The following is a 21,651-nucleotide window of genomic DNA, read 5'->3' as shown; positions in this document are numbered from 1 at the left end:
AGTGTATGTTATTACCTAAATTTACTGATACATTTTATATATTGTGTAAACTAAAACATACTATACTTGAGTACAATTGTGAGGTCACTTTGTTGGTGCTTCATACTTTTACTCCACAAAAGTTTACAAGGAAATATTGTACTTTTTACTCCACTACAGTTGGTTACAATTTAAAAAATAAATAAAATAAAGTTAATAAAATACAACACATTATAGAAGTAAAAATATTTGTTTAGCTTGTGATGTGGCTCCTCATGTTTCAGATGTCTGAGGTCTTAACACTGAGACCAGTACTTTGAATACATGATGAGGAGTTAAATGAGGAGCATGAATGGTTACTGTCATGTTACTGACTAGTGCCTCTCACACTAAACAGGCACAGGATTGAGTCGAGAGATGAATCTGCTGTATGGAGGTCAGATTAATGATGTTCACCACCGATCACACACACAACAAAGATCGAGAATTAAGACAATGTATTAGTCACATAGCCTGAGGACTTTAATAACATGCCTTAGTTGAAGGATCACAGCAGTTTAATTAATCAAAATACAAAAATACAATATGTTTGTTGGCATATTATGAATATTATGAATTTCAACCGTGCTCATAACATAACATTCTCCTATAACATAAAAATGTAAATGAACTGAAGTACAACTGAGTGCATCACAAAAGGAATCAGCTACATTTGAGTGTTCCAAAATAGAAAAAGATGTGACTTATAAAAACAAAAATAGCATTCTTCAGATGTTGTTGTCGTACATGTGATGCGCCTCAGTTTAACACCTATAGATATTCTTACAAAAATATATCTTTGAAAGGGAGAAGCCATCTGGGCACAACAAAATAGTAAATTACGATAAAACCTTTACACCAACTCCGTCCCAGATTTACGGACCATGTGAGCAAGATCAAAACATCCCAATTGATTGGTAACTGCTACTCACCCATTTGTCTTGTAATGTTACAGCCAACCCGGTCGGTCACTTTGCTCAGAATAAGACGCATTATACAGATTCAAGTCATACTGACAGGTAACAGGCATTTTGATACCCACATGCCACCTGTAGACGCGGTGTAGGAAGTGGGATTTAAAGGAATAGCTCAACATTTAAGGAGACGTGCCTATCTGCTGTCTTTCTGAGAGCAAGATCGGACAATGATATCAGATTCATATCTGTCGAGCTAGTGTTGGGTCATGGTTTGCCTTGCTTACACAATGTGTTAGCTAGGCAAAGAGCTTACAAAGAGTGCAGGCAGAGGAGGGGGGGGGACACTTATCCAGTGAAACCACACATTTACAGCTCACTGATACGTCACCGTTGTGCAGGGCGGTTCTGTTTGCATGTTCTCCTTCTGTGTGCTTGGTTTTCCTGCCACCAGCCAAAGACATGCTGCAATGGTACCATCACCTGTAGACGTGTGTGTCTCTGTTTATTATGGTTCGGCTATGTAATAGGTGTATCTACTACAAATTTGCATAGCCCTCATCTAGTCTGAGCCACCAAAGATCATACACACACAAATAATATCCGTTCTGTAAAATACAATGTGCATGTTTAAAAAACGTTTCTTTAAGTTTAGGTGAATCAAAAAGCATCAATAGATGCATGCACCCACAGGTACATGCACACATGCACATGAAGACACGATCGTCTCTAACTCAGTAAATCATTAACTTAACTTTTCATTTCTAGTCTTCTCTGTTATAAGGAATGGATGCATATACGAATAGTTTAAGTGTCAGAACCCTTTTATCATAGAATAGTTATAGTATGTAAAGCACACTGTTCCTGTGAATTCAGGCCCTACGATTTTCTACATCAAAATGTTTTGGGACAGCCATGTAGAACCGGAGGTGAAGGAAAACATTCTTCTTGCTGTGATATGAGGCAAGTTTTTTTCCACATTGCAGTCTGTGCTCACTATAGCCTCTTTAAGGCCTGTGGGTAGTACTTGAGGAAGATCCTGTGGGCGATGTTGTATGTGTCTCCCTGTGGCTCAGTCGGGTACTTCCTGCGGTTGTAAATGAATCCCTTTTCTACCTGAAAAACTGCCTGGTTGAAGGTGTCCTGCTTGAATGGTCGACCACTGTCCAGACACTCTACTAGCATATGGACAAACAGCCCCCAGCGCTGGGCGTAGTAGTCTTCCATGAGCCCTCCCCACTCCTTACTGGCGTAGTCCAGGATCTCACCACTGGGACCCCACAATGTGAGCTGGTTTCTGGCATTCATGTCGTAGAGCTGTGCCTCCCTCTCATCCAGGGCTAAGGATTGTGCACTCTCCAACCACGTCCCTAACAGGAAATTGCGATCACTATTCAGCAAACTACTGAGCTCAGGCAGGAGGTCATGGATCAGCACGCCGCCTGCCGTTAGCAGATCTGGCAATTTTTGAGTCTGGAAGGCCTTTATGATATCTTGATAATAGCTTGTTGTCAGGACTTGTAGAACCTGCCGAGTCACATCCACGAGGTCGTACCGGAAGGTTTCCTTGGTCATTAGAGAAGGAGCGACCTCTACCATCAGTTTCCATGCTTTAAACAAGTCTGCCCGGTCATACCAAAGGTCAGCATTCATGTGAAAGGAAGGCCTGCGCACCAGTGGGCTGTGGTTGTGGTTCCGGTAATGTGGCACGGTGCAGTTATAGACACTGGCGAACAGGCAGACCCATGCAGTGGTTACCTTTTCATTTGTGCTGCCGTAACGGCGTATTGCATACAGTGATACCCACTTGGACAAGTTGACAGGCTCTTTGCGCCAAGCCAGCTCACTCATCAACTCATACATCACAGGATTTTGCTCTATGCCCTCTGGTGACATTCCTAAGCCCACGAGAGTGGAGTTTGGGAAATGCAAGGCTTTAAAGGGCCCTGAGTTGATGCTTTCCACTGTACCAAAGAAACCATTGTTACCACCAAAATTATGCAGCATGCACCAGATAAATGGCTGTCCATAGAACGACTCAGTGTAGGAGAAAATTGGTTCCGTTTCGGCAAACAGGTCGAGCACGATCATTCGTCCAAGGGGCACTCCGTGTAGTAGGGCCTGAATCTGGGCCGACTTCCAGAATGCTGCATCACTGAAGAAGAGCCAGCCTTGCATCAGCCAAATTGCTTGAGGATCAACTGGGGAGAAAATGAGGTTTGGATGACGGACAAGAGAAGAACAATCCTCAAACATGCCTGAAAATCCCAACAGGTCATCAGAGGGTCATCGAAGTAGTGCACTACGGAAGTGGGAAACACTAAGTAGTATACTTGTTTCCCAAAATATCAGCATTCAGAGAACATATGGGCAGTATCAGGTTTAAAGTTCACAATGAAAAGGATGTCAGTCATCCACACACTCACCTGCAGTCATTGAGGCAAAGACAGAGCGACTGACTGCTGACAGGTAGGTGGGGTCAGAGGACGGAGGATTCATCTCATTGAAGGTGTCAGTGTTGTATATGTGATCCGTCCCAAACTGCTTCACCACCTGAGACAGATAGAGGGACCCAATCTGGAGGAAAAGGGGGTCCCGAGGGTCTAACATATATGAGCATGAGAAGCTGCAGTTAAAATGAGACCAAGGTCCGAGTCTGGTTGCGTTTGCTGCTGGATACAACCTGAAATACAAAGAACACTTCAGTGATTCAAAGGGTTTGAATTTGAATCATGCACTTAGAGAGAAATGTGTGTCTGGTCGAGTTCAAACTTCATTTTCTTTAAAATGTCCTCAATACCACGATATACATTTGTAAAAAATAACTAGGTTCCAACCTACTTATCCCTAATTACCACAATCAGAGGCAGGTTTAAAAGCCTGATGATACCAGAGCACACTTTCAGACAGTGTCTCCATGGTGCTGCATTTACATGAACTGGAGTAGTTGCGTGAAGAATTAAAAAAGCACAACATGGCCAGTAACTACATAGAGAACAATAAAATATAACTTTGCTAACAACCCATTTAGCCTTTCATTCATTCGGCTCATAACCTTCAAGTAAAATAAATAAATATAAAATGTTTCACTCAATAAACATTTGGTCACAATTACTTAAAGACAAGTCTTGACTGTTTTTTTTTTATGTTCAATCTATTATCACTACTGGTATCAGCCTCAAAGATCCAGTGTTGATGAGGCTTTAAATGTTGTACATAATGCAGAAAAGTGTATAATGGTGAAATGCTTGAACATAAAGATCAATGAGTGACCTGAGGATTCCCTTGGGGATGTTCCCAGAGAAGGCCGGCAGCACAGGAGTCATGCCAAATGACCTCATGCGCTCCAAGATTCTAAACTGCACAGAAAGAAAATGTCATGTGAGGAGATCATTTCAAAACCGCTCAAGTGAAACGTGCTAAACTCCATTTCATCACTGCCTATAGGTATTAACATCTTCTTTGTTGAGTACAGTAGGAAGAGCTGGCAGAACTCCAAACACAAGACCCAACTTGTAATAAACTGAAATTTAAAGGTTCCATATTGTTGTTTTCTCTGAGTCCTTTAGATTTTACATCAGGTCCATGTGATGTATATTAGTGCCAGAGTTTTAAAGTACTTAAACCACCAATAAATGCAAATAGGTCATAATAGTTCTTGAAACAAGATATCACGACTTCTACAACTTTGTGATGTCACCGCCCCCAGCCATGCCCCCAGTATGGCCCACCTGGACACAACGTTAATTGGAGCTCTGAAAAAAAGACAAGGCCTTTACAGCTGCTGCCCAGCAAAAGCATATATCTGCCATAATCCCAGTTTATACGATCCTGTAATGCAGCTGCCGGTAGACGTTCCCTTCAAGCACTTGCCTTGATCTGGCCAGACTCTCAGCCTCTTGCCTGCAGGCCTTCTCAATCGCATTCAAAATTCTATTCCACTGTCCACTTGCGTTCCGAAATGCCCAATCACCGCTTCACCCTGATGTTGGGGACGGTTTTGGATTCTGCATTCATACAATGCTTCTGCTTGATGGCCTTTAAGCAAACTGACATGAGTTAGGCAGGTCCACCGCTCCTGCATTAGACCTGGACTTGTAATGGAATCTGCCACACTTTGGATAGAAAGCCCAATTCAGACTTTGACGTCTGAGCATTTGAGTCCAGATTTGTCCATCTGTTCAGCTCATTTCAGTGCTAACCGGCTATCGCTATTTGCATTTACAGGTGGGTCTTACTAAGTTACAGAAGTGGGCTACAATCTGTGACCTGTGACTTGCCTGGCTGTGTGTAACAACAGTCAGAGGAGACGCTCAGCCTCTGATTGGCTGAGCTCCACAGAGCAGCATGATTGTCTTTGATACTATCAATACATCTTATGAATAAATTCTTCAAATAACGTACTGCCCATTTAGGCCAACAACTGCTAATACGCAACAACGCATATATTACTTTATTTTTCATTTCAATTTGAGAAGGTCGCTTCAAAAGCTCGTCACAATAGTTTTAACTGTACAAACTGAAGCCACCATTCACAGAATGTGATTATATTATAAATGATTCTAATGGAAGGAGATGTGATTGTGCACACATTAGCTTTAAACTGTGTTAAATAGTATGGAGGTTTCAGTACTTGGAGGTTTAGCTGGTTTATATGCCAGGACTGCGGCAGAGGCCCACCAAACTTGAACATGTTTCCCATTCGGTTCCAGGCAAGAAACGCCGGGCCACAGAAGAATTCTTCAATCTCCGACTGGTTTAGTCCAAGAGCACGGTAAACCTAGAAGTACATCAGAAGTTAATAAATATATCATAATACTCAGAACACAATCCACACACACACTCATCACTCACTCACAGTGATATTTTTTTATCACACACTGGCAGCACAGAATTTGGGGTTAAGCATCTGCCCCAGGGACATTTCGGCATACAGACTGGAGAAGCTGGTAATCAAACCTCCAACCGTCTGGTTAGTGGCATCCCACTCTACTCCCCAACAACCAATAAGCTGATGTTCACATGCTGCTACACTTATCAGAGATCAACAGACAATTTATCAATGTTGTTGAACTTACTACAAAACTAGAGTGTGAAATTCATCTACAAAACTCCTGATTCAATGTAAAGCCCCTTACTGCCAAGCATGATCATTTTAAAAGCTAACAAATGTTTGTTAAATCTGTTCCAAAACATATTAAGAATATGTAAATCTAGTTTTTAAGGAGCCAATAATGGAGCAGACCCAAACACTACAAGCGGATTTATTTGTGTTCCTGTGTTTTAGTGTAGATTTGGTTAAGAATGTATCCAGTTTCAGGTGAACAGGTTTGCTCTAACCTCTTGCCACAGGGCTTCTTGTCCAGTGAACGCCAGCGGCAGATTGATCCCATTGAGTGCCATCCAGTCAATCTCTCGTTCCCATCTCGGCCAGTCCCACCACACAGTGGAATAGCTAAAAGTGCAGACATTCTGGTAATACCTGAATCTAGAGACACACACACACACAAATATTGTTTATTATCCCTGCATGCAAGATAATCAAATACAAAACAGGTGGGAAAAAGGAAAATCATGCCTTGTTATCATTAGGCCGAAAATTGACATCCTTTAATTCAAGCAGTTGTGGAAAGTTGTCTACACCCTTTTAGTGTACAGTAGGTGACCCTTACATTTTTGTCAGTCAGGCACCTAGATCCTGTTTGTGCTTTCAGACCTGCGCTGAACTCCGGAGATTCTCCAGATGTTCTAAAGAGTATATGCGAAGGAAAATGTCCAAGTGATTGCCTCCAGATCTTCTCCCGACTTTCTCTGGCCAGTACCCCAGTAAAACCTCAGGAGAATGTCTGAATAAGCCCATGTGAGAACAAAGGCGATCCTCTGGAGGATTCACTGCGAGCGAGTGGGCATGCTTATGGTGTTTCTAACACGACAGAGGTCCTGCCGAGATCGCTTGTTTAAGGTCCTGCCCCTGCCTGCTGCGTCACCTCTTACCTGAACGCTCCGGAGATTTCTGTGTTGATGTGAATGTGTCCGAGCGGAGAAGCTCCCTCTGAGTTGATCTTGTGTAAAAGGAAAACTCTGGAGAAAGTCAGGCCCCAATTCTGCACACACACTCTGCTAAAGTAATATCTAAATAGGGCTTATATTTGGGGATATTTTATGAACCACAAAAATCCCAACACATATTTCGGTTGTGTTTAGTGTTGTTGTGTCTGTCCTGTTGTATTGTGAGCACACTGAGGGAAACTCCTCACAGCGGTTCTAAAGTATAGTCTCCCTTCTCACTCTACAACTATATTGTGCTGGGTCAGAGATCACTGAGTAAAGCAATATGATTTTGGATGTTTTACTAAGGCAGGTGAAAAGGGAGGGAATGGGAGACTGGAAAAAACTGGGGCGAATTAAACATTTGGCATATTGGTCCACAGTCAGAGTAACAACGTCATTTCTTCTGGATGATTTCATCAAAAAGCAAAGGACAATCCATTATTTTAGCGACAACACTGACAACAGCAGAAATCTTCATTCATCATTTAGTTTTAAGAAATTAGCAGCCATCCAGTGTTTTATAGCCTTCAGTTAATTAAACATACTATTTGGTTGTGTTTTAAAGGGGACATATTATGAAATTTCACTTTTGTAGTGCTTCTACACGTTAATTTGGGTATCTTGCATGGCTACCGTCCCAAAAACTCTGGAAAAAAACAACTCCCGCGATTTGTTGTGGTTCCTCTGTTTCAGAAACGATACGCTAGAGTGGGTCGAATGGGATTACGACCGAAATAAACGTCATAGTCACACCATGCCCATGTAGGGGGTCTCGCTACATGGCCTTGGACGAGCGAGCTAACGCTAGCCGGGCTCGGCCAGGGCCGTTGGAGCCCGGCTAGCGTTAGCTCGCTGCTGCTACCCGTCAGACATTTAGGTGGCCAAATAAGCAAGGGACCCCGGGACACCTCTAAACATTGACTCAACAGTGTAGAAGGATGCTGCTGCTGCGTCAGCTCAAGCTCCAACTGCTCCCACTGCAGCGCTGTGCTGGGGAGCTGGGGCTCTCGCAGCCAGTCTTCAGCCTACCTGACTCTGGTTCAAAACGAAATGGTTGCAAGATTGTATCTTCGTCTCCAGTAGCCATATTTCTACAGAGGTAATGGATAGCAAAAAATCTGGGCGCTTGTATCTCGTTAAGGAGTGAGGGGGATGAGGGGGGCGGGGTACTCAAAACAGGTCAATCTGAGGAGGGCTGTTTTAGACAGGGTAAAAAGGGTGCTGTTTTAAATAATCCTTGTGATATTTTGACCATTATATGTTACAGACATTTCATTAAGACCCCAAGGAACCATATCAACTGTGGTAAAATGGGCATAATATGTCCCCTTTAAAGTTTGAATGACACATATAATTGAATATCTTATTATCTTATTATCACTACGGTATCTAAAGTCCCTTGCAATAATCTACGTTGCGATTTGGTGCTATACAAATAAAATTGAAATTGAATGAAATATAATTGAATATTAGTAAGGCCCAGATATCACTGTCCTGCTCACACAGCAAACTAGTGACATGCACTCCCTAATTAAAGTTTCTGAAGGCTCCAGCCACAGTGTCTGTGAGTTTTTATGATACGCTTCATGGAGAGTTCCCCCTGCCATTAACTCTGTAACCCAGCTCTACTCATCCGTTGACATTGCCTCTAATGGCCGTTCCTGGGCATGTTCTGAGACTACCTTTGTAAACAAAACAAGTAACAGTCAGTTCTCAATAACATGTCTATTAAAGGGAGCTCCAGTCAGCCTGTGAGAGCAGGTGGATGAAAACATTGTTGTACTTGTACATTGTAGTGTGTACAGTGTACAAGTACATTGATTAGATTATGTTTTAGTTACTTACTCAACATGGGACTATAAATGAAATGATGAACTGAGGGTTACAGTAAGTGCTGACTTGAAACTAATCTTAAACACACTTAAACCTAATTCACCTTATTGAAACTGTTTTATTTTAAATCCTATATGCAGAAGTGCCAAGACAAAACAATGGAAAAAGTTGCACTGTCTGTATATTTATGAAATGCACTGTGTGTTAAAATCCAACAGAGAGATCATTAAAAATCCCCCCACAGACTCAAAGTGACAAACACTACTGAGTTGACTCTCTACACCTTTTTCTTTACTTGCATATTTCAGTGTATTTTCAATGTGCATATTGCTTAACAACATAAGCTGTATTTTAAATGACATTTCAAAAAGCACACCTTTTTCAACAGCGGAGGTGTCCATCCCAAACTTTGGTATCTGCTCTATATAAATGATTAAAGCTTCGAGCTGTAACCCAAAGTCATGGGAAAACAAACTGTCCCATGTGTGCCATGTTTTTTTCAGTCCAATGCCTGTGCTCATGACATAACTGCAGTGAGCTGATGCAGGGATAATGCACAACAGATAATTGAAACGAATGTTCCTTTAAAGGGCCCGTCCGTGGTACAAGTGTCCATAGTGCTCAGAGTAAAGAATAATAAATAATGTGTGACAATGCCCCATTTGTCGTGCCGCCAGGGTTTTTTAGGTGCCGCGTTGCAGAGGAGGGGGCTTGAGGCTACGTGCCACACTGCCTTCATGGAATTCCATAACATAGACAAACCCCAGCAGTCCTATTCATACAGCTTGATTTGTCATTAATATACTTAATTTGTGTAATTTTCAGGCAGCACAGAAACACAGATTTTGAGATGTTTGCAGCTGATAAAATACATGAACTACATCGGCACGTCTGTGACTTTCAGTACAACCGATCGTTCAGTAACTAATTGGAACAAGAAGCTCCTCTATCAGGTGACATCCCGTGACTGCTGCTGTGAGGAGTATGGATGGATCTGCTACAGCGGCATTTTCAAAGAAGCCGTTTTGCTGACGTCAGTAAAATGGCCCCGTTAATGAATTCTACACACAGGCCACACAAAAGAAAATATTCACAAAGCACTCACGCACTTCATCTGCTTTTGACTACAGTCATTTTCGAAATGATGTGAATCACAGTTAGTCAACCTGCTCATGATTTTATGCTCATTTGCCTCAGCTAAACTCCAACGTCCACCTGACAACAATGGTGGAAGATCTACTATTTCAATAGGAGCAACACCTCAACACCTGATCACAGTGAATCATTGTAACTTCTTTATGTGCTATTTGCTAGTTTCATTAAGGTTTCACATTTTTAAGCTGATCACATGTTGATGTGGCAAGTTGATTTGTACCGCATAATTCAAAAACAAGGCAATTCAATAGGAAAAAGCATTTAAATACAAATTAAAAGAGTTAAATACAAAAAAAATTATAAATAAATAGAATAAATAAACGAGTAAAAATAACAGTTCAGTTTAAGAAATGAGTAATGTATGATTAAATAAAAGGCCGTGGCAAACAGGAAAGTCGTCAGCAGTGATTTAAAAGAACTACGATTTGCAGCGGACCTACAGGTCTATGGGAGCTTGTTCCAATAATGTGGAGCATGAAAACTGAATGCTGCTTCTCCATGTTTCATTTTGACTCTGGGGACAGAAAGCTGATCCAGACGACCTGAGGGGTCATAACGTACAGTGATAAGAAATATGTTTTGGCCCTAAACCATTCAGTGCTTTATAAACCAACAATAGGATTTTGAAGTTGATTCTTTGACAGACAGGCCGCCAGTGTAAATATCTTAGAACTGGAGGGACATCAGCCTCTTCCTTAGTGTTAGTGAGGACTCGAGCAGCAGCATTCTGAAAATTTTTTTCCTGAGAGACACGTCAACTGTATACTATTATAGTTGTCCAGTCATTCTTAAAATAAATGCATGGAGAAGTTTTGCCAAATCATGCTGGGACATGTTTCTCACTGGGGCTCACTGACCTGTGTCTTTAGACCATGGACCTGTGTCAGTAATGACCACTGTGGCACACTGTCCTGTGTCTGTAGACCATGGACCATTGTGTCAATAATGGCCACTGGTGCTCACTCACCTGTGTCTGTAGACCATGGACCTGTGTGTCAGTAATGGTCACTGGTACTCACTGACCTTTGTCTGTAGACCATGGACCTGTGTATCAGTAATGGTCACTGGTGCTCACTGACCTGTGTCTGTAGACCATGACCCTGTGTGTCATTAATGGTCACTGGTGCTCACTGACCTGTGTCTGTAGACCATGGACCTTTGTATCAGTAATGACCACTGTGGCTCACTGTCCTGTGTCTGTACACCATGGACCTGTGTCAGTAATGGTCACTGGTGCTCACTGACCTGTGTCTGTAGACCATGGACCTGTGTCAGTAATGGTCACTGGTGCTCACTGACCTGTGTCTGTGGACCATGGACCTGTGTCAGTAATGGTCACTGGTGCTCACTGACCTGTGTCTGTAGACCATGGACCTGTGTCAGTAATGGTCACTGGTGCTCACTGACCTGTGTCTGTAGACCATGGACCTGTGTCAGTAATGGTCACTGGTGCTCACTGACCTCTGTCTTTAAACCATGGACCTATCTGCCAGTAATGGCCCCACCCTCAGCTACGTTCAGGTTCGGCATGGAACGAATCCAAAGTGTGTCTCAGACAAAATAGATTTCAGGTCCTGGACTATTTTTAGAGCTGTTTTTATTGAAAACTAATCTTCAGTTTGCTTGTAAGCAACTTTTCAGACTTGTTTCTCGTAAGAGGTGTCTGCTAATTAAAGCGGTAATTCAGAAATACACCGAGCCACAGCAGCAGGATCCCAGCCAGTGTCTCACATCCAAGTGAAAGTGAAAGAGCCCCTGAAGTGTCCCTCATTCACTACAGTTACTGCAGAGTGAATGAACCTGCTGCCTGTGGTTCCTCACCCCCCTCAGCTTCCCGGTGCTCGCTGCCGGTGCGAACAGCCCGATTCATTAACATGGGCGCGGAAAGGACGCGCACAGATTTTCGAGGCGCTTTTTGGTGCTTCTGCCTCCGTTGTGACCCCGGGGTTAGAGGACGATGGTGGGACGTTACTGCATTGGTTAAATTATGTATTATTTCATGATAAATCAGCCTATTGTGGCGCCTTCTCGTTATTATGCGCCCTAGGCAGTCGCCTATGTCGCCTATGCCAGGAGCCAGTAATGCCCCCAGGGGCTCACTGACCTGTGCGGGCTGCTGATGCGCTGGACGCCGCTGAGCCTAGGCAGAGGACTGGGCAGATCCAGCTGGTCACCGGACCAGGAAACATGGCAGCTGCAGAAGTATTTGAGGTAGTTATAGATGCCAGAGGCCAGGGCCACTCCGCTGCTGCCCGTGGCCACCACCTTGTTGTTCCTCGTGGACCTGAGCTCGCACACGTCCAGGCTGTCGTTGGACAGGCTCCTGTTGACGGACACGATGAACTCCGTGGACCTGTTCCCGATCAGCCGCTTCAGCAGCTCCACCACCGCTCGCCCCTGCGCCTTGTCGCTGGCTTTAGGGCTGATGTGGTCCAGAGCGGTAAACTTCCCCTGTGCAGTCAAATGGAGACAGAAAAGCCCGAGCAGCGCCCGGCTGCAGCTGCTGCTCAGCGACATCGTGATCTCAGAGCCGAACTTTCCCACCGTTCAAAAACTACTTTGATTTCCCCAATCGCAAACAACCAGGAAGCCTGGGTTTACTGAAACACCGCCGGCCAATCAGAGAGAGAGAAAGAGAAATCCAGACCAATCAGAGTAGGCTACTCTGCAACACTATATTTCTGGAAGAGGACATTACTTCTCCAGTTGTCTTCATGTGTTTTCAAGTTGTATTTGTCATATCTTATGCAAGTTAACATAGGGTCAGCTCAGCAGTGTAACGGTTACAATAAAATAAAAGCCAGGTTGAAAGAGCTTAAAAAGACAATACTAAAACTATATACATTCAAAGGTGCAGTGTGACATCCGTTGCAAATTATGGAATAACTTTATGTGTATGGAGTGTGTTCGTAGTATTGTGCTATGTGTATTTATAGTTTTTGCACATGTGTATGTGTATGTATAGTTATTGCACATGTGACAGCAGTTAAAATAAGTATTGAGTACGTCACCAATTTTCTCAGTAAATATATTTCTAAATTGACATGAGATTTTCACGAGATGTTGGTAACAACCAAACTAATCCATACATACAAAGAAAACCAAACAAATAAGTTCCCGAAATTAAGTTATGTGTAATAAAATGGAATGACACAGGAAAAAAAGTATTTAACTGAAATTAATTTAATACCTTAAATAAACTAGTCACATGCATTGCTCAGGTGTGATTTTGACCCATTCTCCCACACAAACAGTCTTCAAATCTTGAAGGTTTCGTTGGCCTCTTCAATGAACCCTGATCTTTAGTTCTTTCCATAGATGTTCTATTGGAGTCAAGTCAGGTGATTGGCTGGGCCATGCTAGCAGCTTTATTTTCTTTCTCTGAAACCAATTGAGAGTTTCCATGGCTGTGTGTTTTGGGATCATTGTTTTGATGAAATGTCCACCCTCGTTTCATCTTCATCATCCTGGTAGAAGGCAGCAGCTTTTATCAAGAATGTCTCGGTACATTTTTCCATTCATTCTTCCTTCAATTATATGAAGTTTGCCAGTGCTGTATGCTGAAAACAGCCCCACGGCATGATGTTCCCACCTCCAAACTTCACTGTTGGTATGGTGTTTTTGGGGTGATGTGCAGTGCCATTTTACCTCCAAACACAGTTCGTATTATGGCATCCAAAGAGTTAAATTTTGATCTCATCTGACCAGACTATATTCTCCCAATATTTCACATGCTTTTCTAAGTGTTGTGCAGCAAACAGCAAACGAGATTCAACATGCATTTTCTTCAGCAATGGAGTCTTGCGTGGCGAGCGTGCATACAGGACATATCGTTGAGTGCATTAATTAACGTTTTTTTTTTTTAAACAATTGTACCTGCTCTTCTGATAATTATTTTCACTCCTCTGTCAGAAGTCTTGCGAGGAGCCCCTGGTCGTGGCCGTTTTATTGTGAAAAGATGTTCTTTCCATTTCCGGATTATGGCCCCAACAGTGCTCACTGGAACATTCAGTTTATAAATCCTTCTGCACCCAATGCCATCAGTATGTTTTGCAACAATAAGGTTACGACGGACTTGAGAAAGCTCTTTGCTTTGACCCATCATGAGAAGTTTCTTGTGTGACACCTTGTATGACACATTTTATTACACATAACTTAATTTCTGAACTTTTGTTTGTTTGGTTTTCTTTGTACGTATGGATTATGTGGGTTGTTACCGCCATCTCATGGACATTTCATGTCAATAGCACCTTTAGAAATATATTTACTGAGAAAAATGTGTTCAATACTTATTTTATCCGCTTTATGTGTAGTTCTTGCACCGTGTGTATCAGTTGTTTCACATTTGTGCAAATAGGCAGGGAAACAGATGTGCAGAGGGTTGTTAGTCATGAGTTGACGGCAAGTTTAGGAGCCTGATGGGAGAAACTGTTCTTAAGTCATATGATGTTAATACAAGTGCCCTGCGGACTGCAGGTTTGTGCAGGTTATTGGGGGGGTACTGGAGAAGTAATCTATATGCAAACATCTGTGACATCATCAGTTGCATCAATTCATCACTTTGTGAGTTTGTAGAGACACAAGCATTCTTAAGGGGCGGAAGCAGAGATACAATTTGAAAAGTAAAATCTCTGTATGTTGATATCCACATGTCTGCTGTCAGCAAGCTCTCTCTCTCTTGGTCTTTCTTGGTCAATTGTCACAACCAACAATTAATTGTAAAGGTCCAGTGTAAGATTTAAGTGAAAGGGATCTACTGGCTGAAATTGAATATAAAATAATCCTATCGATTTTTTTATTAGTGTGTTTAATCTTAATTGTAAACAAGTGGACAATCTAAACACCTTTTTAGTTTTTATGAAAACTGAAGGCTACCACAGGTTCTCTTTCATGTTTGGAAGGGGAGTGTGAGGAGTATTTAGCTGCAACATGTAACTTCACCACTAGATGTCACTAAATCCCACACACTGAACCTTTAAGCGTGTGCAGTGAGACCATGAAGCTATGGAGGGAAGAGTTGCAGATAATTGATTTGCGTTTGCTGTAGTCAATGGAGCTGAATTTGTGTCATGTGCCTTAACCAGGGATGAGCAAAAATACATCAAAATGTATTTCGATACAAAATACAAATTACCCTTCAAATAAATGAAACCAGAGCATTCAGGTTTGGGCTATATAATGTACACAAAGCTCTGGTGAACCCCACAAAAAGGAAGAACAGTCACAGAATGTCAGTGTAACTATGCAAAGCTATTCAAAGACAACAACTTGATTGATTATGTATATACATTTTTTTTTAATGGGACTTAACAGCCCATACAGTTTGGCTTTGTATCAACAAGAAAATATTTATCACACAACAATAGCATCACACATTAGGCCTATGTATACTATAAAAGCAAAATATAGAATTAAAACCAGTTTTACACAGGTAAAGAGCCTAAATAAATTACTGTACATCAAGTTCTGCACTGAAAAATAAATAATAATGAGAGGTAAATAGTAAATCAAATCAAAAGTGAACAGGTAACTTAACAAGTCAGTAGCCTACTTACTTCTCTTTTACTGAACCTTGGCCAGTGGCATGGCAGGCTACATAGTTCTATATTAAATGGTAAATGGTTTGGTATTTATATAGCGCTTTTCTAGTCTTGATGACCACTCAAAGCTCTTTATAGTACAGTTTTACATTCACCCATTCACACACACATTCATACGGTGCATCTATTCACAGCACTTAGTTATTCTATGGGGGGCCATTCGGGGTTCAGCACCTTGACCAAGGACACTTCGGCATGCAGATGGGTCAGACTGGGGATTGAACTGCCGACCTTCAGGTTGGAGGACGACCACTCTACCCCTATGTTAAGTGTCTCATAGAGGTTCATACTGACATCTTTATGACATAACAATCCTTCCAATTTGGTTCTTGAGCCCCAACCACTGAGTGGCCAATTTAGTTGCCTTTAAGAACAACTAACTTTTCAAATATTTCTGGTGTTAACCGCCTCCTGTGCGGATGGAATATTATTCCTGCAAACGAGAACAGCCTCTCAACCGGAGCTGAAGAGGGGAGGGTTATGTTAAATTGAACAAAAAGGAGCTTGATGAATGGTTACTGCTGAAAAGAAGCAGGGCTTTTCTGGTGTCCTCCAGAAAACGAAGGGTCTCTATCTTCGCTTTGCTGTGGCGTGTGATCTCCTGTCTTTCCTGGAATTAAGTTTCTTCAGCTGAGAAAGCAAAGAAGTCATCTTCCTCATCATCTTGGAGGTTGGAGGAAGCCGTTTCACTCTCTGCCACCACGCCAAGATCTGCAGCTGAGTGGAGCATAAGGTGTTGGATTCGTCTCTAACCCTAACCCTAACGGTTTTTTGATTTGTGGAGAAAGTATTTTGAGTATTTTAAATACAAAATTACTACACTCTAAAGTATTTTGTTGCAAATTACATTCGATTTTTGATCGGCCCTATCAAATACAAATAAAAAAATATTCTCAAAAGTAATGAAATACGTATGTCAAATACAAGTAATAAAAATACTGCCCATCTCTGGTCATACACAACACAATATGAATGATGTGTACACAGTTGTAGTAATGGTGGATACTTGTGTATTCAAAACACATGAGTTGTTAAAAGACCTATCTCGTACATAACTACCCCTCAAGTAGATAAACTACAGGTCTATTAGAATAATTTAGATAAACCATTAATATTATAAGAAGAGAATTTCCCTCTCAAACAGAGAAACTGTCTCTGTTTACACCTTAATCCTAATAAAGCTTAAAAACTCAAAGCAAAAAATTTAATAATTTCAACATGCATCAGTAGACAATTATCTGAAATAGTTTTAATAAAACATGCACTTGTCAAAGTGTAGGTGTGCTATGTCTTGAAAAATAGCTTCGGATTCCTGTCACTTGTCTGTGCATTTGTACTAACTTTCTGGAGGCCAAGTATGAATTACGAAATGTGAGAATGGATGTGTGTGTGTGTTTGTGTGTGTGTGTGTGTGTGTGTGATGTTGGGGAGCTGTGCTAGCTCAGGAGGTCAGGCTGCAGGCCGACTCTCGGCAATGGATTCAACGGCGTTATCTACTCGTCTCCGAGGAGGGAGAGACACTTGACTCCGAACAAAGTGTGGAAGGGATCCATCTGCAGAGAGGAGGACGCTTGATGAGAAAAAAGGGACGATGTCTTTGGGCATTATTACAGAATGTAAGAAAAGATTGTGACAGAGATTTGAAAAATGCAAAAAAATGATGTTGTGCAAAATGGAGGCAGAAAGAAGAGATTTAATTTAAGCGATGACAACAAAATAAAAGATTTGATATTAAATCAAGTACTTAAGAGCTTCCTGGTATCGTTCTGCAGTGACTGACAATGGGGAGAGGCGGTGGACTAGTGGCAGAAACTTTGACTATTGGCAGAAAAGGTCTCTGGTTCGAGTCCACGGAGAAACAACAAAAAAAAGAACCTGGATTGATCTGTCCAAAGATTCTCCCTACCCTGTCTAGTGCCCCTGAGCAATGCACCTTACTCCCCATACATCTGCTCCCTGTGCGCCGTACATGGCTGCTCACTGCTCTGTGTGTCCTGCACGAGATGGGTTAAAAGCAGAGGTTAAATTTCCCTACTTTCCCTCCTTTCCCTGTTTGGGACAAATAAATGTATCTTAATCTTATCTTCAACGAGCAGCAGGTGCTGCCGTGAGCAGCAGTCCCAGCTGCAGTCAGATAATTTGGCTGGTCCCAAGCCCGGATTAGGGTATAGGGTTGGACGTAGAGCTAGCAATGCTGCCCCACTTGAGCGCACTTCTGCGCCGCAGTGTGTGCGATGCAGGATGTGCGCCGCAGGAGATCCTAAGGCGCACACATAATAAAATATATTTAAATTAAAAATATATTTTAAATTAAAACATTTTTTTTAAATCAAATTAATAAAAAAACTGCGCGCGCACATCCTGCGGCGCACATCTCCTGCCACGCACATCTCCTGCGGCGCACACACTAGGCGAAAGCAGAATTAGTATCATGGGAAATCTTATGGAAGTTACCTGATCCCCTGAAGTTAGTGCCTATTTACAGCACGACAGCACCGCGTTCTTCCGCGACGTTAACCTAAGGGAAGCGGAGTAAACGTACCTCGGAGAGAGGGTCTGGAGAACAAAGGGGGAGAGCAGCGGAGCGAAGGTGTTATTTAATTAGCATATGACTCAGGGCGCTGCTGAGCCTCTCTCGATTCCCCATTGGAGGAAACCAACCCGGAAAGTCACTCGTGATTGGCTGGTTGAACTGTTGCCATTGGTCACCCTGGGTCATTGCAGCACACACGTGGGGTAAACCCCTCCCACACAATATTAATAATAAAAATTATATATAGTTGTTACTAGTTATATATATAATAAATCATTATTTATTAGTAAGCCTTTAACAAAAGCAATGCAGTTAATTAAGACTATACATTCATTCATGTGATGCTTGATGTTATATGTTAACATATTGTACAGGGAAGAAAAAACATGAACGAGGTATATGTCGAGTCAAAGCTTTATTTACATACAGCACAAATATTGTACAAAAACAACTAGCCTAGCCAGTGAAAAGCTAATCAGGTGAAGCTTGAAATGTCTCTTTGCAGCCTCTGGGTCATATGTTCTTTGTGAGACTCTGTCTGAATCTGCCCCAGTGTGTAGTGTTGAGATATCTATGTTTCTCTGTATCTTGTGATTATATTTTACCTATATCCTGTGAATAATTTTAGCTGTATAATCTATATAATCAATAATGCTACAACTGTTTCTTTTATTTGGAATGATGTATATCTTTTTGACTCAGACACAGGGTCAGGCCCAGAGCACGACCACAGAAAGCAGGTATCAATCTGAGTGTCAATCTGACTGCAAAATACAATTCGGAGAAAAGTGTGTGGTGGAAGTTCATCTTGAGTTTTGAAATAATGAAAGCACGGATGCTCAGAAAAGAGAGAGGACGTGCCAGAGCTAATACAATGAGGTGCTTCATGAAACATGGTGAGAAAAAGATATGAAATCCTCCTCTAAGTCTAATCTGCTGGGTCTCTCCACTGTAGCAAGCTCCCTGTTTGCCAAGGCCACAGTAGTGGGACACCTGGTCAGTTGAAAGTGATCTGCTTGCAAAAAACTGCACTTTGAGGAAACAGTATACATCTGGCCAATAACTGAATTCCCTCAAAGAAAAAGAACCGCCTCTGTGCCCACCCTGTGTCTGATTATATATACTGTGGACTTAGGATGAGTGTGCGCTTCTTCTCGACATGATCCAGTGAACCTGGTGACGTGTCCGGCAGAACCCCAGAGACTCTCTGTAAGTATTTCATTGTTTTACAATAAATGTTCAATTTCCAGAACTTCATGTATAAGTGTCTAATTATTTCTTCTCAAATCCTGGATCAACAAACACGTTTGTCCAGTCGCCGGAGGCGAGGTCAAGTTTAGTGCCTTGCGACGACAGTAGACATCTGTGGTGTGTAGACATCTGTGGTGTGTAGACGTCTGTGGTGTGTAGCTGTCTGTGGTGTGTAGCTGTTTGTTAAAAAAAAACGAGAAACGTTCTATTCACAGCCACGTTTATGAAAAAACTTACCAAGAACAAACTGTTCGGTTTAAGTAGTTCATACATATTTAAACATAGACTAGCTCCGCTAAATCACTCGATGCTTTATTCTACTTTTAGCAACTGTCTCCCTAATCCCACAGTTGTTCACACGTTTTTCAAATCTGAGTTAGCTTAGCAGTTAGCAATGGCTTAGCTCGTTGGCTGAGTCTGACCTTAGTTCAGGGACTGTGCGCCTGTCTTCTCCGCCTCGACTCCTCCACACCGGGTCCGCGGCTTTGCTTTCCCACGCACTCATCTTCTCCTCCAGGGAAACAGTGTCGTGTCGACTTCAGCAAGTCCCGAAAACAGAGTCACTCGTACGGAACACAATTAACACGATCCTTTCAAGTCTGCGGCAGACAAACTCTGCATTCACAAGGCTCTGATTGGACATGCACATCAGATGATGACGCAAACGACTGACGTGAGTTCTTTAGAGTAAAGCTCCACAACTGTCCTTTTCATCTTAAAGCAGCGGTTAAAACAGCTTTTAAATTTAAATTTGATATGGGATGAGTATATGCGCTGCACATCTCCTGCGTGAACATCTCCTGCGTGAACATCTCCTGCGGCGCACATCTGTTGCGGCGCACATCCTGCGTTGCACACCCTGCGGTGCACATAAATAAAACATTAATTTACAAAAAAAATTATAATTAAATCAAATTAATGAAAAAACTGTGCGCACACATCCTGCGGCGAACATCTCCTGCGGCGAACATCTCCTGCGGCGCACATCTCCTGCGGCGCACATATCCTGCAGAGCACATCCTGCGTTGCACACCCTGCGGTGCACATAAATAAAACATTCATTTACAAAAAAAATTATAATTAAATCAAATTAATAAAAAAACTGTGCGCACATCTCCTGCGGCGCACATCTCGTGCTGCGTACATCTCCTGCGGTGCACATCTCTTGCGGCGCACATCCTGGGTTGCCAACCCTGCGGTGCACATAAATAAAATATTTATTTACAAAAAAAAAAAAAAATTAAATCAAATTAATAAAAAAACTGTGCTCACATCTCCTGGGCTTACATCTCCTGCGGCGCACATCTCCTGCGGCGCAAATTTCCTGCTGCGCACATGTCCTGTGGCGCACATCTCCTGCGGCTCACATCTCCTGCTGCGCACATCTCCTGCCGTGCACATCTCCTGCGGCGCACATCCCTGCTGCTCACATCTCCTGAAGCGCATATCTCCTGCTGCGTACATCTCCTGCGGTGCACATCCTGCGTTGCACACCCTGAGGTGCATATAAATAAAACATTTATTTACAAAAAAAATAATAATTAAATCAAATTTTTAAAAAAACTGTGCGCACACATCCTGCGGCGCACATCTCCTGCGGCGCACATCCCTGCTGCGCACATCTCCTGCGGTGCACATCTCTTGCGGCGCACATCCCTGCTGCGCACATCTCCTGCGGTGCACATCTCCTGCGGTGCACATCTCCTGCGGTGCACATCTCCTGCGGTGCACATCTCTTGCGGCGCACATCCCTGCTGCGCACATCTCCTACATCTAGTAGGAGATGTGTGCCGCAGGAGGTGCGCCGGCATTAAATCAAATTAATAAAAAAATTGCGCAGGCTAAGTGAGCGAAGTGAGCGAACAAAAGAAAAATCGAAATCAAATCAATATTTGGTGTTACTACCCTTTGCCTTCAAACCAGCCTCAATTCTTATAGGTAGACTTGCACAAAGTCAGGGATTTTGTAGGATTATAGTCAGGTGTATGATCAACCAATGATATCAAACAGGTGCCAATGATCATCAATTTCACATGTAGGTTGAAACATTGTCATTAACTGAGACAGAAACAGCTGTGTAGGAGGCTTCAAACTGGGTGAGGAACATAGACTGTATATATAAGGTGAGGAACATAGCCAAACTCTGCTACCAATGTGAGGTTGTGAAAAACAGTTTGATGTCACAGGCCATACACCATGGCAAGACTGAGCAAAGCAACAAGACACAAGGTAGTTCTAGTGCATCAGCAAGGTCTCTCCCAGACAAAGATTTCAAAGCAGACTGGGGTTTCCAGAT

The 21,651-nt window shown here is 42.4% G+C and overlaps 1 protein-coding gene across 1 annotated transcript; it reads right to left on the bottom strand.

Annotated features, from left to right (window-relative positions):
• Window positions 1-477: 477 nt before the first annotated feature.
• On the bottom strand, window positions 478-12,543 carry naglu (N-acetylglucosaminidase, alpha). Its single transcript, XM_053414108.1, has 6 exons — window positions 12,076-12,543; window positions 6,273-6,420; window positions 5,566-5,712; window positions 4,206-4,291; window positions 3,359-3,615; window positions 478-3,133 (listed from the first exon to the last, which is right to left on the bottom strand). Exons 1-6 carry the CDS (start codon window positions 12,486-12,488, stop codon window positions 1,929-1,931), a joined length of 2,256 nt encoding a protein of 751 aa, XP_053270083.1. The 5' UTR covers window positions 12,489-12,543; the 3' UTR covers window positions 478-1,928.
• Window positions 12,544-21,651: the final 9,108 nt, after the last annotated feature.

This window comes from Pleuronectes platessa, chromosome 21, assembly GCF_947347685.1.
Source record: "Pleuronectes platessa chromosome 21, fPlePla1.1, whole genome shotgun sequence".
Lineage (NCBI taxonomy): Eukaryota > Metazoa > Chordata > Actinopteri > Pleuronectiformes > Pleuronectidae > Pleuronectes > Pleuronectes platessa.
This window is presented reverse-complemented; position numbering and strand designations above follow the sequence as displayed.

Bases quoted from the DNA above. Each gene is read 5' to 3' on its own strand.
- naglu (XM_053414108.1), bottom strand. From the start codon at position 12,488: ATGTCGCTGAGCAGCAGCTGCAGCCGGGCGCTGCTCGGGCTTTTCTGT. The intron at 6,421-12,075 runs GTCAGTGAGCCC...GTGTGTCTCTAG, and splicing joins CGCATCAGCAGCCCGCACAG to ATTCAGGTATTACCAGAATG. The intron at 4,292-5,565 runs GTACTGAAACCT...CTTTCTGTGCAG, and splicing joins TAAACCAGCTAAACCTCCAA to TTTAGAATCTTGGAGCGCAT.